This window comes from Malus sylvestris, chromosome 7, assembly GCF_916048215.2.
Source record: "Malus sylvestris chromosome 7, drMalSylv7.2, whole genome shotgun sequence".
In the NCBI taxonomy this organism is placed as follows: domain Eukaryota; kingdom Viridiplantae; phylum Streptophyta; class Magnoliopsida; order Rosales; family Rosaceae; genus Malus; species Malus sylvestris.
Window position 1 is genome coordinate 14,902,308 of NC_062266.1, and position 20,595 is coordinate 14,922,902.

Below are 20,595 nucleotides of genomic sequence, written 5' to 3' on the forward strand. Positions count from 1 at the left end.
TATCACTATTACATTTTATCTAAAATTAAATTATTATTTAACTAATTAATAATTTACATGTACTGCTAACGCATCGATCATAACCATTTTTATCTCCACTGGGATGTCTCTCCAAGACTTCCAATTCACTCCGCATCTGTCACGTACCAATACCCCGACGTTGCCCCTAAACTTGTTGACCATATCTGACTTCTCATATCCTACTAATTCTGCGTTAGTGATTCAGTAGCGGCTCTTAGCAGAAGAAGTGCATTGAATGCATGTCGTAGCTCTCTTCTTTTTCTTGTCTACCAACAAAATAAAAACTTATATTAGTCTACTTAAATATTTAATTAATGTACACAACCAACAAAATTTAGTACGTATTACCTTTCTCAGAACCTTCGCCTTGAACTCTCTTTGACGAAGGACCACCAAAGTCTGCCATCGTGCACGAAAAACAAACAAAAATTGAAATAATAATTTGGTGAAAGGAATTCTGGCTTCTTTGCATTCTCAAAACAAATTGTGAAGAATAAGGAGAGTAGAAGCACATATTTATAGGAAGGTTAGGGACTTTGTGCAATGAAGACTTTGTCACACAAACATCTACACTAAATACAGTATTGATTCCCTTGATTCACATGCACTGAATTCTTTGACTCAAAAACTGAATGGACTTTGTGCGACGAAGCCTGTGTCACGCAAGGTTTCCACGGGAAAAACTTCGTTGCACAATTTTTTCGCTCCAAAAAACATTACTTGCGATTTTCATACTGACTTTGCATGACGAGTATCTTTTTTTCGTCGTGCAAACAGTATTGTGCGACAAAGATGTGCGTCATGCAAAGTAGTACCATTCTTGCACGACGAAGCTATTGTTTCATTGGGAAAAACGCACATGCGCGACGAATTTTGCCTTGTTGCCCAAACTTCTGCGTGTAAATAGTTTTTCCTACTAGTGTGTGGACTTCCATCCATCATAGACGTCCCTACAATGATCGTTGAAGATAATGCAACACTTATCAAACAGATCAAGAAATGATTCATCAAATGAGACAACCCCAAACATATTAAGCTGAAGTTTTTTTTTTCTTTTATCAACAACAAGAACAGAAGAGGATTGAAGTCAAGCAAATATGTTCCAAGGACAACCTAGCTGACCCATTTACCAAGTTAATGCTGAAGTCTATTTTTTGGAAGCTTGTTCGAGGAATTGGTATACGTAAAGCTTTCTGATTCATAACATTGTTAGTTCTCTTTGGAATTATGTCAACCTTAGGTAGAGTATCCCGGAGTATACTCGCTTTGCCTTAGTGTACTCTTTTTTCATACGATTAAGAGCTTTTCACTTTGGTTTTTTACTACTTGATGAAGTTTTAACAAGACACTCATTTAGGGCTGGAAAAAAAAATCCCAAAATTCCCAAACCAAATAGAAAAAATCCCAATCCCAAACTAAAATTTCCGAAATTTTCGATATGTAATCCCAAACCAAATTGAAATTTTCGGTACAGGATTCGGTTTTGCATTTACATTTTTTCGGTATTCCCATACCGAACCGAAAATAAATATAATATATATTGATATTATTTTTTAATTATAATAAAATTATTTCAACCGTTCATTATTTTGGATTTAATTTGTGCCATTCATTTATTTTTAGGTCTAATCTCCCATTTCACAGTTCACTTCCGTTCCATTCCATCGAACTTGAATCGAAGAAGCGCAGCCCCTGTCCCTGAGCCTCCCTCACCGAGCCTCTCTGCGTCGAATTCCGATCTCTCTCTCTCTCTCTCGATCAAGCTTCCCTTGTCTGGGGATTATATTGCAAGATATTAACCTTGTCTGGGGATTATAAAGCTAGTCACATCACATTAACATTGTTGCACAGAGCTTTAGCTATTTTCCTTCCTTTGTGTTTGATCTCCCTCACCGAGCCTCCCTCCCGCCACACCACCGCTTTCTCTCTCGATCTCTCTCCCTCGAGCGATTTTCTCACACAGACAGAAGTCACAGAACTTTCGATCCCAAATTAGGTAATTAATTTAGTGAAATCTAATTTATTTCTTCCTTTTGAAATTTAATTTAGGGTTTGGAATTAATTTTGTTTGTAGAGTTTACTTCTTTTCACAACAATCTTGCAAAGTTCACTTCTATTCAGTTTTGGGATCGTCTGCGGAAGCCATACTAACTTAAGGTGAGACGTCAGCATATCTCTGTCTTCTCCTTCTTCAATTTTTTATTTGTTGGTATTTCTTTGTTTTTGCTAAACTTGATTTTTAGGTCTGAATTGGAAGATGGTACAAAGTACAAACCCATTGGATATTCCGAACTGAATCCAAGTTTTTTGAGTGTTAGGGTTTATGAATTTGAAATTTATGGGTGTATCCGAGTATTTCTAGAACTATATGCAGTAGTGGATTACTATTAGTGTGCAATTGCACTTGTTTGCTAGTTAAGGAATGATATGAAATGAAGAAGTTGTATGTTTTTTTGTTTTTGTTTACTGAGGATGGAGAGAGAGAAGTGGGGGGAGAAAGACATATAAAGCCATATGCACACAAATGCCACTCCAAATTATCTTTTTTTTCTCAGATGAAAAGAAAGACATATAAAGCCGGAGATATAGAGAAGTGGGTAAGTTGTTGGGGAAGGGAAAGTAGAAGTAGAGTGGCCCATATTTGCTTGCATTGCATTTGGTTTGATTAAATTGAGGGCAAAACAAAAGAAAGTAACTTGTGTTTCAAGTGACTTCAAATTTGAAAGACTAAAAAACCAGAGTATGTCCATTTGTCCAATCACTTATTATTTCCTCATTTGGACTGACAACTTAACAATCCTCCATAATCCGTGACTGTCGGTGCTTAGAAGAGATCAGTGACCCACCCCCACTCACTCACTCACTCTCTCTCACCTTTTTCTTTTCATTTTTCTAAATAATGTCAACTGAAATCTTGTTTTTTCCTGCTGCCTTGGACGCGGTTACTAACTTGCTCCTTCCATAACAACACAATTACACTTAGAGAAACTTGCACTTGTTTGCTCGATTATACATTTTGTTCATAAATTCATTTATGTTTTGGTTTGATGCTAGTATCTAATCAATTGTATTTTTTTTTTTTTTTTTTGGTTAGCCTTGATTGCATCGTGGTTTACCGAGTTGTTGATTTGAGGATTGAGGTAACTGTTGCTTTCTTTTGGTTGTTCTATTGGAGGGTCGATATCAATACTGTTTAGATGATTAAGTATTTTTATTAGCTGTGATATTCTGCTTATGTGTTTGAATTGTTTAATTTTTTATTGCAAGTTTTCTGAATATTTGTTTCACTGTTTGGTAGTGATGTTGGGCTAATGTTTATATTGATTTTATGTTGAATCAACAAGATTATGGGGCCGAAGAGGCCAACAATCTTTATAAACTTTAAGCTTTGCTTTTTTGCTTTTGGTTTGTAACTTAATTATTGAAACTTTGGCTCGTAACTAATTTTTTTTGCTTTTGGGTTTGTTACTTTATTTATTTTAAAACCTTAGCTTGTAAATAATATTTTTACTTTTGGATTTGGTACTTAATTTATTTTTATTGCATGCATGTGTAGTAGAAATTGAATAGGCAAATGCTTTTGTCCACAGATTTTGTACACAAACAGATCAGCAGATTGCTTTTCAATAGGCAGATGCTATGAAAGTATGAAACTATGTCAAATTTGTGCATAGATTAGTAGAAATTGGGCCTTTCCATTTGATTGGCAAATTTATGCACAGATTAGTAGGAACAAATTGGCAGATTGGGTCTGCCTATATGTCAAATTTTCAATATAAAAGGTTGAATTTTTAGCCCAAAAGCATAATATGTCAAATTTTAGTCCAAAAGCCCACAAGCCCAAAACCATTTCGGGATTCCCAATTTGTCCCGAAATCCCGAAACTATTTCGGGATTCCCAAAAATTTGGTTTGGGATCGGTATTGAAATTGGGATTCCCGAAAATTTCGGTTTGGGAATCGGGACAAGGGTTTCGGTATGTGATCTCATACCGAACCACCCCTAGTTAGTCATACGGTTGTAAACGTCCCGTAGACGTTTAAATTGACTTTGCATTAACTCACATTTTTTATTAGACTATGGGTTTTTGTCCCATATTAGTTTTATGATAGCTAGGTCTTTATGAGACTTATTTTCATATGCAAATTCCCTCTTTGAGACTAGTGTGTTACCAAATCAGTGCCGATGAGCCATCTTCATCAACTTTGCTGAATCTGATGTGATATTTACTTGAATATTTACAAACTCAAGGGGGAGTGCTGTGACTATTATTTAATAAGGTGAACTGCTGATTTAGTTCATAAATTATTACTCGAGTGAAAATTAGGTCCCGAAACTTTTTTTTTTTTTTGGGAAAAAACAATCCTTCAAGTAATAAAAATATGCCTATTACATCCCTACTATTAGATTTGAAGATATTATATTCAAGTTTTATTTTTTAATTTAAGTCACATGGCATGCATGTGATACTTGTTTCAGGGTATATTGAAATTTTTTTCATAATTGAAGGACTTATTCTTAAAAAAAAAAAAATAGTGTATAGAGTTAATTTTGGAAGGTAAATTAGACGTTAGATTCGCAACCTATATGCAACGTTAATGGCTTAGAGACAAGAAAATGACATTATTACCCTCTAAAATGTGTCATGTTACTTAAGTTGATGAAAAATTGGATAAAATAGTTTTGAAAATAATATTAGTGATGAAATTTTTTGTTTTTAATGAATTTAGGGCTTGTTTGTTTGCCTTTCTTTAGTTTCATTGGACTGAATTGACTTAGCTAAGCCTACTAATCTGTGTTTAGTGAACACAAACTAACTTAAATGGAATTAAGTTAGACTCGCTCTGACTAAAGGCATCGCTAAGTCATCTTAGCTCGACCCACTAAAATGCATGGGATTGCCTTTGTTGTCTACGACTCCTCCTCCCTCACCCATGCCCAGATCTGAAACCTATCCCCACCCACCGCTTGGATCTCAAAATCCAACCCAAAAAATTCAAAAGAAAAACAGAAAAACCTCTGTGTGTTGCATTTTGTGGGCAAGTTAAAAAGTTTTGATATGAATCAAAATCTATGAGAATCCAAACCAATATTACTTATGGGAGATATCAAGCATTAGCCAACATTATCAATGTTTAGCTTTAATTTTTATGTTCCATAAGATCCATTCATTAAATCATTTTATACATCAAATATTTAATGACAAAATTAATATTTACTAAATTATCATGCGTCAATTGAACGAATATATTTTTTGTATCGACGAAGATGGGTATAACCGTCAACTGATGGTGAATCCGTTACCCGGTGGGTATGGTTATGGATAACCACCGATAGTTAATTGCCGGTTATGGATATGGTTAACTTTCGTGGTTAAGGGGATGGATATAGCATTTTCGTCCTGAAAACCGAACCGTTGCCATCCCTAGGTGAGGGAGAGAGTGGGGTAAGGATTCTATAGTTAAGGTGAAACAGAGAAAATGATGTGAAATTGAGAGGATGTTATATAAGGGAATTTTGGAAATATAGCCATTTTAGAGAGCACTTATTGAAATATGGCCTACTTTTTTTAACTCTTAAATAACTAACCAAAATTGATGTTCAAAGACTAAATTACCCCAAGATTAAAAACTTTCTCTTCTCCTCCGATGTTTTTCCTCGGTAAACTCCTCATCTCCATTTCAATTATTGAATTTTACTACTCAAGGTCTCGAATGCCTCTCCTAGACTCGCACATCACTCAATGACTACTCTATTATGGCTACGGTAGTATTCGTGAAACTCATCGTGCAATGGAGGGCATTAACTGCGGGGTTTCTGGTAAGAAAAAAATGGAACTCCGTGGTGTGCTAATCTCTTAGTTTAATTGCTTATGAGTAGAGATAACAATGTATTGCGGTGGTGCCTGAACCTTGTTGGTTCAACAATGAGGATAAGGTTCAGAGTAAAAAAAATCATAATGTTAGGAGGTAGAGAAAGTGTTTTAGTCTAAGGGTAATTACGTCTTATGAACATCAATTTTGGTTAGTTTTATAAGAATTAATAAAAACAGGTTGTATTTCAAGAAATGCTCTTTAAAATGGCTATATTTTCAAATTTCTCTTTATATAAAGGTGAAACAGAGGAAGAGATGTTAAAGGAAAAGGAAGATAGTGGGTCGAAGAAAAAGAGGGATATGTTTAGAGAGAGATAATTCTATAAAAAAATAAAAAGATAAATAAATATGAATTAAATAATATAAGTTGTGAGTACTGGAAGGCTTCATCTATATTTACTTTGAATTTAAGATATTCAATGTGTCATATCCCGGCCCGAGCCCCCACCACATCCTAGGCTTGACTCCACTGTAGCACGATATTGTCCGATTTGGGCCCTGACCATGCCCTCACGGTTTTGTTTCTGGGAACTCACAGAGAAATTCCCAGTGGGTCACCCATCCTATGATTGCCTCACGAGAACTCACTTAACTTCGGAGTTTCGATGGAACCCGAAGCCAGTGAGCTCCCAAAAGGCCTTGTGCTAGGTAGAGATGGGAATATACATATAAAGCTTACAGGATCCACACCCCTGGGTGATGTAGGATGTTACACAATGAATTGACTGAGGGTGAGGATTCTATGCCAATTGAAATTAGTGGTTATGAAAATATTCGTTATGAAGATAATGAATTTAAAATAATGATGGACATATTAATTGAAAATAAGTTTTATCGTGAAACTTACTTGATGACTTACAATTGACTGGTAAAATTTACTAGGAGAATTGGATGATGGTGCTTGTAGGCATCCTTCTTCTAAAAATGAAAAGTAATTACAATATTTGATTTCTTTGAATACAGTGTAAACTCAAAGAAAGTTTGAATTGGAGAAAATAGATGGAAAGTAACTTGTTTTCTTTGTCTTCAGAGTCTTCCTCTTATAGACTTGGAAAATGAGACTTGAATGATTGAGTTCTTTACTGGTGAATCACGGGATGGACGCAAACTTGCTTTTACTGTTGATGAATAATGAACTTGTCGAAATACTTATTGCTTTTACTGTAGAACATATTGAGTGATTCTTGTTGATTGATTGGATCCTTACTTTCCATGCAAATAATGTCTGAACTTCACATGGTGTCTTAAAATGATGATTGAATTTTTACATGCTGACTGACATTGTGACTAACTACGTTCATATTGCTTGCTATGATGATGCATCTAAAGAATTCGAGGAAGTTTCATCTTCTTCGTCTTCATATATTAATTGTAATTGTAACTGGGCTACTTGTGACTGTAACTGGGCCGCTTGAGGAAGGAGTTTTTGTCTAAGGTCTTCAATTTTTGCAGCTTTGTGCTTTGATTTTGATGAATTCGAGGACTTTGACTTTCCTTTGAGTGAGAATGATGGAGAGATGTCTAATAATGACTGTGTTTCAATGACTGGCATAACTGGCTGTGGTTCAATGGGAAATTCACTAAGAACCTATTCAATGATTCTCTACTAGTTGAATTTCTCCCACCATTTAACTGATCTAACTCTAAGGATTTCTTCATTGTCTGCTTCATACCCCCATTATAAAATCCATGGAACTTTATATTTGCCATCAAAATTAAAAGAAGAGGTATTTTCTTGTTGAATTGGCTTCTGTCGAATCTTGACTGAAAATGGTTGACTGTGCATGAGCAATTTCAAGATGAGACTAGTTGTTGGGCCATGGACTTACCACCACTTGGAGAACCAAGTTGGAAATATTGGTTGAAATTTCTTGTCGAAGTTGATAGAGGAATATGTTGGTCAATGCGTTGATGTAATCATAATAATTGTATTGAATATGGGTGGTTGAGTGTAAAATGGGGATTCCCCATTATTTTTCTGACATGATTTTTCCAATGTCAAATTATGATAAAGGATGTTGTCTTCATCTGTGTGATTGGTGATGGGTTTAGTGGTTATTGACTCAGTTTCAAAGAGAATGCTTTTGTAAAATCCTAGGGTTTTGTATAACTCTTCTGGTTGGTAGTGGAACTTTGGAGGAAACCAGAATTTGGCTAATTTTGCTGGTGTTGGGTTTGGAATAAGATCTGGAGGATAACTGAACAAATATTCACTGGATAATTTTGGAATGTAAAGGGATATTTGATTGTAATTGATCATTAGTTGTGATCGTCTCACTAAGGTTTTGTAAGGATCATAAGGTGTACCAAGGCTGACTAATAGTTTGGTCAGAAATTCTCTACGGTAGAACCTAAGGGACTGAAATGGTTTAATGAACTGTTGGATGAGTAAGGTACAAGGCAGAAAGCCTCATTTGATCAGGATTTCGTGTTGACATTTTTTTCCTATAGAAACGCTCTTGTTTGGAAATCAGGAATGCAATTTTGACTACCTTTTACATATTCGATTTCAAAATAAAAATACTTAAAATTGACTCCCATCGTGCAAAAATTTATTTTGATGCAATGTTTTAAACATCTTTTTGTAAAACATGTTTTGCACTTTTGCAATCGACTCTTATTAACAAAAATTGATTTAACAAATCATCTTGAAATTTTGATATGCATAGTACTATAGATAGTATTTCTTTTTTAATAGTACTATAATTACTTTGAGCTAGATTCCAGACTCCTGAATGGAACCAAACAATTTGTTCATAAGCACCAAGATGAGTTAACTGTTTAAGAATACCTATGTAACCAATATCAGAGGCATCAGTTTCAACAATTTTGAATGAATTGATTCTAGGAATACCAAGACAGGGTAATGTCTTGACATGAGATTTGATTTGTTTGACTATGGAAGTATGAGTAGAAGACCAAGATGGGGGGTTAGTCTTGAGCGTGTCAAATAATGGTTTCCATTGTTCTCTTAATTTTTGGTGGAATTCTGCAACATAATTTAATGATCCTAGAAATTTCTGGAGTTCGGTTTTGTCAGTGGTTTCATTTGGGAATTTATCTGCAAACTAGTTACTCTGTCTATAGGTTAGATTGTTGACTGATGGATGTTGTATCCTAAGAATCTTATGTTGATTTGAAACAATTTTATTTTTGTAGATGAAACGACTAATCCGTTTGACTTAATTATTTTGGTGAACATATTTAAATGTTTCCAATGTTCATCAATTGACTTTGAATAAATGAGAACATGATCAATGTAAATAAGGGAAAAGTGACTGTATTAATTGAATATTTCATTCATTATGTTTTGGAATTCACTGGGTGCATTTTTCAAGCCGAATGACATTACATTCCATTCATAATGGCCAAAGGAAGTGACAAATGTTGTTTTGTATTTATCATCCTCATGAATTTGAATTCGCCAGAAGCCCGATTTCATGTCAAATTTTGAAAAGATTATTGCCTGACTTAATCTTTTTATTAAATCTCTTTTACTGGGGATTGAATATCTTATCCATTCTAAGACTTCATTTAATGGTTTATAATTAATGACTAATCTTGGGGTACCTCTTTCTAATTCGGCACTTTTCTAAACATAGAAAGCAGGGCATGACCAAAGTGACTTAATCTTTTGGATTATTCCTTTGTTGAGTAATTCTATGATTTCATTTTTACAAAATTCTATAGTTTCTTGACTCATTTGGATTGGTCTATCTTTTGTGGGTATTTTCTTTTCATCAAAGTCTTTGATGTAAGGAAGTTTGACTATATGTTGGTTCCTATGCCAAAAGGCATTAGGAATATCTGAACATATTTCTTCAACAAGTTTTTGTTGAAAAGAATTAATTATTTGTTGTATGGGTTTGTTGTTTAACTGTTCTTCAATCCTTTTGTAATTTATTTCCTCTTTTAAATATCTGATGTGTTGTGTTTTTCTTTCAATTATATTGACTGTTTTTGAAATATTGCTTTCTTTTAACTGGTTTATATTTTTGAGCTCTGATCTGGAAGAGAACTGAAATTTTACTTCTTGACCCATATTGGTAGAAATTCCATCATAGTGTACTGTAAAAGGATATGTTAAGCTATGAAAGGCAGTCCTAAAATGATATGGTTTGATATATTTTTTATCAAAACAAATGACATTTTAAAACAAACATTGTCTTCACAAATGTGTGCTTTTCTTATTTCATAATTTAATTGCATTGGGGAATGATTGGCTGAGCTAAAGATTTCAGTTGATTTGTGAAAGTATTTGATTGGAATTATTCCTTCCTAAATACAATTCAAATAAGCTCATGAATCGATTAAAGCAATTGTTTCTAATTGGAAATCTTCGATTATTCTTTTGACTTTTGAATACCATTTTTTTATTTTAATTTTATTGAGTAAACTCAAAATTGGACTGTTGGTTGAACCTTTATCTTTTCTTCATGGTTCTTTTCTCTTGGTTCTTCGTCAGAAGAAGAAGAAGAAGTTGATTCATTGTTTTGTTTAAATTCTTGTTCAATTAATCTTTGTGTTTGAATGAAACTGAGATGTGACTTAATTTCTTGATTGTTTGTTTTAAGAATTTTTATTTTTTTCCTTAGTTTTGTTTACTTCATATTGTAAATCTATAACTGTAATTTCCTTCTTTAACTTATTAAGCCTTTCTAAAGTTGCACTGAGGCATATTTTACTTTAAGGAGTTGGCTGCTGACTAGTGTTGGCTTCTTCTTGGCTTTCTTTAATTTTTTTCAAGTAGTGAGATTTTAATTCTGGATCATCAATTTTACTATTTAACTCAATTAACAAACCTTCTTGTTCTTCTTGTTTGTTTAAGACTAAAATTGTTTTACAACAGCTATCCCTGCACCCAATACTTATGTTTGGTAAGGCAGAGCTATTTGTGTGGTTTGACTCGAGGAGTTGGAATGAAACTCTTGTTCATTTTCACTCTGGTCTGTGTGTTTTAAATCTAACGCTTGGATTTTCATTTTTATCTTCTTCAAATATTTTTAATTGATTAATTGTCTTCTTGACTTTACACTTACTTGCGTAGTGGTCAAATTTACCACATTTGTAGCAATTATCTTTGTTTTGGTCTTTGGAATAATTTTTATTAAATGATTTTTGCTTCCAATTTTTATTAGATTTGCTTTTTTTCATAAAATTTATTGGTGTTAAAAAAAAAAAATTTCTTTCATTGTATTTGTCATGCTTGTGATACCTTTTATTTGGGTATTTATTGGGGTATCTTTCTATTCTTTTCTTTTTACTAGAAGGGGCAATAAGGAGTAAACCGTATTGTTCACAAAACGTTCTTAATTCATATTTGGCTATTGATTTATCTTTGTTGACTCGTTTTGTTATTTTCATAATAATACACATTTTTAATCCTTCCTTCTGGATAATATTAATAATATTTTCACAAGTAAGGGTATGATATGGCATGGTACCTTCTTGGTTGACTAAAACTTGTCTGATTTTGTGTGCAACTAAGTTTGGTAACCCATTTACAAATTTTTCCTTTCCAAAATGACTCTTTACTGTCTTCTATAAGCATTACTTTAAACATGAAAACATCTTTGTACCACCGAAAATCGCTTAAGGTGGGGCATCTTAGATTACTTAGTTGATCATGTATTCTAGAGGTTACGTTACTTGGCGCTTCTATGAAGTGTTCAATTATTGTGAAGAGTAATGTGTTGACTGCGTCTGAGAATCCCACACCGATTCTTTCATCAAATATAGGGGTTCCATCTTCATATGTTTTTACTGCATGTTTTATTGTATTTCTAAATTGTTTAGTAAGATGTTTTTCCCACCAAAAATATAACATTCCTATAAATTCAATGACTAATAATCAACAACTTCTAGTTGACTGAGAGTATGATTGGTAACATTACTGTTAGCAACCATAGTTATATGCTGTAATTTGTTTAGAATTTCTTACTCGGATAAATCATCTATACTCCATTCATAAACTTTATCTGCCAACACTGAGAATTGACTTTGGAAATTTCTTTCCTCAAATTGAATATCCGGAGGTGTTGGCCTTGGATATGAATTCTTGGAAAGACTAGTTGGATTTATTTTTCCTTTGTTTGTTATTCTTTTTAATTTGAAATTTTGGAAAGCTACTTCCAATTTTTTGACCACATTACTGTCCTCTGATTTTGAGTTTTCAAGAGTTGTTTCTGATTGTGATTCTTGGTGTCTTACTACATTAATGGTGTTATGTTCCTTTTTAAATTCTTTCAACATTTGGTCGATTTTTTCACTAGTAGAGTTTGTTTTTAGAGCTGTTTACTAGATAAGGCACATGGGAAGTTTACTAGAGGTTTTTCTTTGGGTATGATTTTTTGTTGTGGTACCTTGTCTATTTTACTTTCAATTTTATCTTATTGTTTTCCTGTAACATGTAGGCTTTGGTTTGTGAAATTATTTTGTTCTATGACTAGTTTAATCCCTGCATCTTCTTTAGGGATCTTATAGGGTGTAGCTGTAACTTGTGATTTGAGGTGGAGATTAGTATTGTTTCTTGTGGAGGGTGACTCGAAGAAATTATTGTTTTGTCCTGTTTGACCCAATTTTCTTTTGTGATTACTTCTATTTTCTTTTCTGATTCCTAATATTCTTCAACAAAATCGAAGAAGAATATATCAATCTTGTGATTATTCATAAAGTTTTCCCATCTTTCGTAAATATCTAATTTTTGATCTTGGGTGTAACTTTGTCTGAATCTTTCTCTCCTTGGTATATTTTCTTCTGCTTTGATGTTAGCTTTTAATGATTTCCAATGTATTTTAAATGGCTTGCTTAAAACTGATAATTGTTGGTTTACTTCAAAATCAGTTGTTGGTGAAATTGGTTCTTCTTGAGTTTGGGTAGTTTTGGTTTGGGCTTGGTTTTTGTCACAAGGGTGAGCAACTTGGGAGTTTGTTTTAACTGGTTTGAGTCTCATATTTATTAAATCATTAATTAAGTCTCAATCACGATCTAATATCTTTGTTGAAGTTGATCCTGAAAATGAATTTAAACTGGTTCTTTGAACCTAGTTGATTGACTTAATTCATGAATTTGGACGCTCGACTTTCTAGCTGGAGTGTTGAAATTGATTTTAAATGTACCGTCAAAGCATTGTTCTATGTTGTCTAGATTGACTAAGTTGTTTTGAATTTCAACTGGTTTGCTTTCATTAATTAAGAACCAATCTGATGGTAACCTGACGTCTAACCATTTGATGGTTCTAGGTATTTTGATATTGGCATTTTCTTGATTACTTTGGATTAAGTGTGTTCTCTAGGACTCTTGGCTATGGCTTGAAAGTTCATATTGGTACTCGTACACTTGTAATAGACTCTTTAAATTAGAGCTAATGGTTGGACACCTTCCAAGACTTGATAACCAGAGGTTTTTATGAAAATTAGAGCTAATGGTTGGACCCCTCCAAGACTTACTGGGTTTTTGCTCTCTCTCCGCTCCTCTTGATCCACTCACGCCACATCCTTGGGACTTATTGTTTGGATACAGGCTCTTCTGGTTTGGTTCGAGATTGGAAACTCAGACAATTAAGAAATCAATGAATTAATTATAAGGAGCCGCCCCGCCTTGTTTTTGTATAAACTATATTGGACCCACCCCGAACCTGCTCCGAATTGCTTGTACCCGCCCCAACCTGCGAGTCTAAGACCCGTTTGCCCACGCCTAGTTATTATGGACCAAGTGGGAGAATGTAACAATATTTTAATATTCTAAGGTGGTCCATATGACATGGTCCATGTGAAAAGTAGGGTTTAACGAATTTATTATTTGTAAACAATCGTATTGGTCAAATTAAGAGATTCAGTTTCCTATCTTATTACCGTGATGGGTGGTAATTGATTATAGACTTCAAAAGGAAATGGTTCCTCTCTCTGCTTAATAAAGTGCATATACTCATCTAATTTGTACATCAACAGAAAACACGATTATGGCATTTACGGGCAAACTAAGGCAAAAGAGAGAACACCAATTTCCTCATCGTTTACACAGATAAGGCTTGTGAGGTTTGTGGGTATTGTATTCCTAAGCATTGCATCGCTTTCGAATATTTGGGGGATGTCTAGAGATTGAACAGACTCTTAAACAAAAATTCACCTCTACAAAAACCCAGGACAACCGGGAATGCGATAGGATGGAAAAAGATAGCAATTAATATCAGAATTCTGAAACACACCCATGTTTCGATCAGGTGTAGACACGAACAATATGAAATCCTTCAACATCTTATATATATGTATATATATGACAAACATACTGATTCGTTCTGAATGCAGCATTCTATATAATGCCTCCTTAATATTTGGAAACCCCCATGCTTTCTTCCCATATGAACAATGATTACCTGTTGATGGATGTATATAAGCACGAAACTGATCCATCGATGTAGCAGGCACGCAAACCATCCATCAACAGGTAATGATCATAAGTCTGCAGAAAACAAATTAAAGCAGCATTGTCATTGTTTCCTTCAATCACAATTTTATGTTCAAGAGAGAATATTGCAGTAGCAAGTTATAAAACAAAATAAGCATGCCTAGCCGATCAAAATGGCCAACCTGCTTTCGATCAAAGGTACATTTTAAGTATTCATTGCCATTGTAGTTTAGATTCCAAGGCCGTCCATTGCTAGCTCTTTTTCTGATAGCAGCTTCAGTTTCTGGAACATACACAATAATCATGATCGTAAATTGATACTTGAACAACAGTTTAGATAGGACTTCTTTTCGTACGATTCCACATAAGAAATGATGATAGTAAAGGTATACATACCGTAATATACTGTGGGGGTTCAATGAGACCAGTAGTACCCAGGATTACTTCCCTTCTCAGTTTCGTCGTTAGCTTGTGACAAACTCGTAACTGAGGACAGCATCAAGATAAAACCGTGAGAGAATATCTAAAAGCACTACACTGCAGATCTAGAAACTAAGCTGAGAAGTTGCTCGCAAATTCTACCTCAGATCGAGTTGCCCCACCAATCATAAATACAAAGATACGTTGCCCCATCTTCTTGAAATCAGTAGATGAACCTCTCAAAACTGAGTCACTACAAAAGGTAGTGGCAGAGCAATGATTAGTTACTATCCGAGTTGTGCTGTTCTAAGTTGCCATATGAACTAGCATAAAATCGGATGATTAAATTCAACCGCTGCCCTTGCATGGACATTCAATTGGGGAATGAGCAAATTAACTCTGACTAGAGATTGGGCACCATGACGCTACCTTGAATATCCATCATCAGAATGCCGAGCCCGTCCCCAGTTAGCAGTCCGCCTTGATCTCATTGAATGAGGAGCACCGGTAGATTGGCTTGTCTGCGCTGATGAACTGTGGCCTCTCACACTGCCCCCTTGGGGAGCCGGAGTAGGTTCATTCAAGCATGAATACTCGTTCTTTGGTAATTCACCTTTACTAAGATTTTCAATGATCTCCTGAAAAAAAAAACAAATAAATAAATAAATCTTAATAAGCTTTCTAAACTAGTTCAGATTCAAATTTTCCCATTCGGATGTAAAAAATTTCCATCTCCTTAAAAGAATTACATCTCTACACTACACACAATCACCAAGAATAATCTCTCCTTTTTTTTCTCCTCTGTCAGGAGGAAAGAGAGTGCAGTATGGGGTTGCTAATTCTAATTAAATGACTAAATGATCAAATGAAAAGTGTTAAAATGTTGTGTAACACACGTGGAGAGACCACCTTCATGATGTTCAAGCTTACGTACCTCTATCATGGGATAGAATCGAAATAGTTGCCATGTTTCCACCTCATCAGTACGATCCTTCCTCGCTGCTCCCTTCGTCTGATTGTAAAACATGATCATTTATATACAGGCCTTACTCTTTCAGCTGCTTGTTTTCTGAAACAGGACCCTACACTAATATTCAGGAACCATCTCCACAAGTAGATATGCTTACCTTCGCAGCATTGAACTTCAGTGAGAAGCTACTAGATGTCTTCTTGGACTCTGATGAACCCCCAAGCAACCGCATATTATTCACAACCTTCATGTCCTCCCGTGATAATTTTGCCAACTAAGTTAACAGACAGAAAGAAATTAACGTAACTATTTTGTTTTTTCAGCTATAAATTAACTTAACTAACCATATACACATAATATAGTAGACATAGATGTCATAGCTACCTGCATTAGCTTATTAGCTTTGTCTCCCTCGAACTTCTCAGGATATACAGATGCATAAATCATTAAAAGACGCAACTTATTTTCAGGCGTTGTATCCTGCATAAATTGGATAATCTCCGTTAAAAAATAGTGGGTATCAAATATCAAAAACTACTTAGTGGGAGAACTGCATGTCCCTTGTACATCACCTGATTTGTCCTCAGATAATTGATGACATCCTTGGCTCCTGCATCTCCAAAAACAAGATCCTGCTCCAGTTGCCCGAGGTCTCGAAGTCCTGTTTCCCTGATAATTTTGTTAATTTTCCCTGCAATCTGAGTTGAAACAATGAAGCAAAAGAAATCAGCACGAACGGCTTTGTTACAAGTGAAAGTACATATATTTCATCTAAAGACACACAATGCCTGAAAATGTTCAAAGCTAACCTCAACGTGGAGAGAAATCTTTTCAACTTGTTCAGTGTATTGTGGCAAAGCTTGAACCATCTTCTGCAAGTCCCGCGTAGATAACTCATTGCCCTCTCTGCACAAATTAATCTTCTACATTAGAAGTGTATGACAACGATAGTTCAAGATCCAAAAACACTTATATTCGATATCAATTAAAATCTATTATTGATTCTCCTATACCATAGTACCTACAAGCATACTGCTTTACAAATTCTAGGAATAAGCTTCAGTACCAGGGATGCTGCTAAGCTTGAGATTTTTGTACCTCGTATTCATGCAAAAAATGGGACGTTTTTCGAGACTATAATTCAACACTCCTATGGTGGAACTGTCTATAAGTTCATGTAGTTCTAGAAAATCTTTTTAATCTGAAACAGCACCAATAAGATAAAACCTCTCTACATCAAATGGTAAACAATTTCTAAGAGTCCCTATTATATAGTAAGACCAACCTTGCACTCTGTTGGAGCTGTGCAGCTTTATTCTTTGATTGAAAGGTGGTAAACTTGTCGCTCAACCGTTCGCTAGCCTGATATTTCAGTTAATCGATTATAGTATTCACATTTATAATATATTCATGTAAACTAAAATGTCTGAAATCACGAAATATACATCTGCTATGTGTGTATGACGAAGCTCAAGCCAGACTGGATCGTTGTCTTCCAAAAGCACCTCCTTTCTCTCAGGATCGCCACCAGTTTTGCTAGGAACCTAATATACAATATATGTTATCTCTATATCTAGGGGAGAGAATAAAAAACTCCAACTAGAATTAAATACATGAACATAAATAAAATTAAGGGTCATAAAAGGCAACATGAAGGCATACCTCATGCATATATTTGTTCCCGTCCATATCCAATAAATCGTGACACATAGCGTCGTATGTCCATTCATGTATGACCGGAGCAATCTATTTCAAATCCACCACATTCGACAGGTCAAAATATAACAGCATACAGAACGTAGAAGAAAAAACAGACGGCACAGGACAAGGAATAATAACCTGATCAACAGATCTATCCAAGATGAGCAGTTCGCATGTCTCTTTCTGCGGAAAGTTGGGAATAGAAGATTTATAATTTGAAATTATGTCCCAAACAGCAGCAGCAAGCTTTGTAGGAATTAAGTCACGAGGTGATGCTTCTGTTGAGTCATCTGACTGGGCAGCATGATAACGCACATATGGGAGCTCCTGAGGTAGTGCAAACTTGTTTAGACATTTGCACAAGGAAAAAGGCAGAAAAAACCATTTTATTGACAGAAAAAATTACTGTTTCCGAAAAGAAAAAAGGGAACCAAGAACTATAAACCTTCAAAGAAGCAAAAACCGTAGCAATTCGAGTTGCCATTATGTTTATGGAAGCATTGAATTTGCGAGCATTCTCAGTATTACCGAAGAGCTCCTCCAACGCCCTTTGTTGATCAGTGACAAAAGCCTACAATAAAGTGAATCTCAGTGAAAAATCATCCCCATGTTTCTGAAAATAGCTCCAATATCAGTATGTTCAAAGTTTGATCGAAAGCAAAGATAGTCAATTACTCATATTTTTGTGTTAAGTAGCACCTACAGGATGGAAACCGAAACTAAAGAGAATAGTGAGTTACTTTAAAAAAAATGAGATATGATGCCACAAAACAAACGCGTATAAAAAACTATACCAAATATTATAACAGTACCTGACTATCTATAGGAAAGTACTCAAAATTCATCTGCATAGTAACAATGAAACATAAGACCAGACGAGAATTTGAATATAAAAAGTAAAAACAACCGTTAGAAATACGGAGCAATCGCATAAGAAAAGACCAACCTCTCTCAGTGCACCTATGCGGGGTAAAACACTTGTATCGCTCTTTATGTGATTTACAAGTTCCTTTGGGATAGGTGAACTGAAAAATACGAATGCTCTACAGCCACGAAATTGAAACAGGCAAGAAAACAAAAGAAAACAATCAGCACATTGCGCTGTTTGAAATCGCAAGCGATAAAAGCTCAAATTTTTGTAGCACTGGGTACAAAATATACAAAATCTCAAATTATAAAAAATAGTTATCGTACTTCCTGTATAACGGCTCCCTTCCAGACATGTCAGACAGGAACATGACTATACTGCATGCTAGCAAAAGATACGGTTAAAAATAGACCATACAAAAATGAAATCGTAAATTTTCGTTACTTCTGAATAAGCAGTGCTAAACGGACGAAAAAAGGATCAAGGATTGTATGTTCTGAATAAAACTGTACTTCTCTTTTGTTGGCTGGATGAAATAAACAACATCCATGGAGGGCAATGGTTCTCTCCTCCGAAAAAGGTCTTCCACCACTGCAATAAATGAGAATCGGTTTCTAGCAAGTCCCAAGGAACAATAAAAAGCATAGGGAAGCACAGCATGAGTGTCTTTGACTACAGATGTCTTAGCTGATATTGTAACCAATGACATGTACCAAAATACTATTTGCTTCATTGGAATTAACATCAAAATAGAGTGTACATTCTCCACAATTTTCACCCCGTCGAATTCTATCACCTAACTCACTCTGCAGTCCGTACTATTTGATTCCATTTCCTCCCAATCTCGACTCTATTTAATATCGGAAAATTCAGAGTGACTAGGACCAAAAACTTGGAAGAAGATGGAAAAACAAATGCAACATTCTAAGCATTGCAGTGGTACATATGAACGAAAAATTGATAGTAGTGCTCACGCGAAATTTCTTGGTCTGTGATATCTGCCATTTTACATGAATGGGACATAACTTTCACTGTCACTTTATCCATGATAAGCACCTGGGAAGGAAATTATTTGAACTCAATACGCTGCAAGTAATTCAAGTTTCAAATGACCAAATGAAAAATCTAAATAACAAATGCCTTGAAAGGGTCATAGTTTAGCTTCTTAAGCTGGAAATAAAAATTAGACACAGAATTTAACATACCTTCCAAGACTTAGAATTCTCTGTTCTGGTAGATCCAAGCATTTCGTGCAATAACCCTAAAATCCAAAATCCAAATATAAATATATGTCACTCACATTACGACGATGTGTTGTGTTGTGTTGTCTCGCATCAGAAATTTAGCAAACTTTGCATAGTTTTATTTTGTAAGGAGTTGAGCAACTCAGCGATGGTAGAACCTCAACTTCCTTCAATTTGTCAAAATTATCAAAATTTCAATGATCTCGCACATTTTCTCAGAGAAGAAGTGTATAATAACATGGAGACCATAATTTGGAGCCTTATTAATGCTGACGTTTTTGAGATTCAAAACTTCCAGCTCATGCATTTTCTCGAGAAAAAAACAGAAAATAAGAACAAATAAAATACAAAAAGAATGTGAGAAAGAAAATTGTTGGTTCGAGCGAGAGCTTACGGTCACGGCTGACTTGTCGGAAAATTTTGTACTCCGTAGCTCCGCCATGAGAAGACGAATCAGAATCAGAAAACGACATCGTCGCAGCAGCAGATCAGATTATTGGATTCAAATTCAATAAAAAAATAAATTAGATTAATGAATTAATGATCCAGAGAGATAGAGAGAGGGAGAGAGGTTCAGCTGGAGTTTGGGAGGCGAGAAAGGAGCGGGAAGGAAGAGAAGGTCGTTATACTGGTACTTTGACGTGTCAAACGAAACTTAAACTTCGCTTAAGTTATCACTTTTACGGACGAGCAAACGCTCTCAATGCGGCGTCGTTTTCTTTGTGTTGTTCTTGTCGGGGCGACATGAAGCAGAAGTATTCATGTCTAAAATTAATCTAGTCGTAAAAATTAAGAAGATCAAGAGTTAATATTTAGTTTCGATCATGTCGGGACTCACAATAATTTTTAAATGACGTGATTCTTCCTCCATTCCTAAGAAAAAAGCATGTCATAAATATTCTCAAGTTTTCAATTCTTCCTCCATTCTTTTCATCCCTCTTTTTTTACTCAATTAATTAAAACCTTATTCATTTTCAATTTTTAATCAAGGTCCTTAGGTTTTAATAAACATCATTAATTAGTTCAATAATAAAATATTTACATATCAAGATAATTTAATTTAATTTCTTTTCATTTCAATTTAGAATTC

At 34.8% G+C, this 20,595-nt stretch overlaps 1 protein-coding gene across 1 annotated transcript; it reads right to left on the minus strand.

Moving 5' to 3' along the window:
* Window positions 1–14,058: 14,058 nt before the first annotated feature.
* LOC126629503 (protein transport Sec1a-like) lies at window positions 14,059–20,113 on the minus strand. The gene is made up of 22 exons (XM_050299564.1): window positions 19,900–20,113; window positions 19,467–19,522; window positions 19,236–19,317; window positions 18,774–18,852; window positions 18,588–18,638; window positions 18,340–18,436; window positions 18,206–18,238; window positions 17,839–17,964; window positions 17,532–17,720; window positions 17,355–17,438; window positions 17,138–17,236; window positions 16,978–17,054; window positions 16,502–16,598; window positions 16,265–16,390; window positions 16,077–16,172; window positions 15,850–15,966; window positions 15,657–15,734; window positions 15,152–15,360; window positions 14,885–14,975; window positions 14,699–14,788; window positions 14,485–14,585; window positions 14,059–14,356 (listed from the first exon to the last, which is right to left on the minus strand). Exons 1-21 carry the CDS (start codon window positions 19,976–19,978, stop codon window positions 14,532–14,534), a joined length of 2,010 nt encoding a protein of 669 aa, XP_050155521.1. The 5' UTR covers window positions 19,979–20,113; the 3' UTR covers window positions 14,059–14,356; window positions 14,485–14,531.
* Window positions 20,114–20,595: the final 482 nt, after the last annotated feature.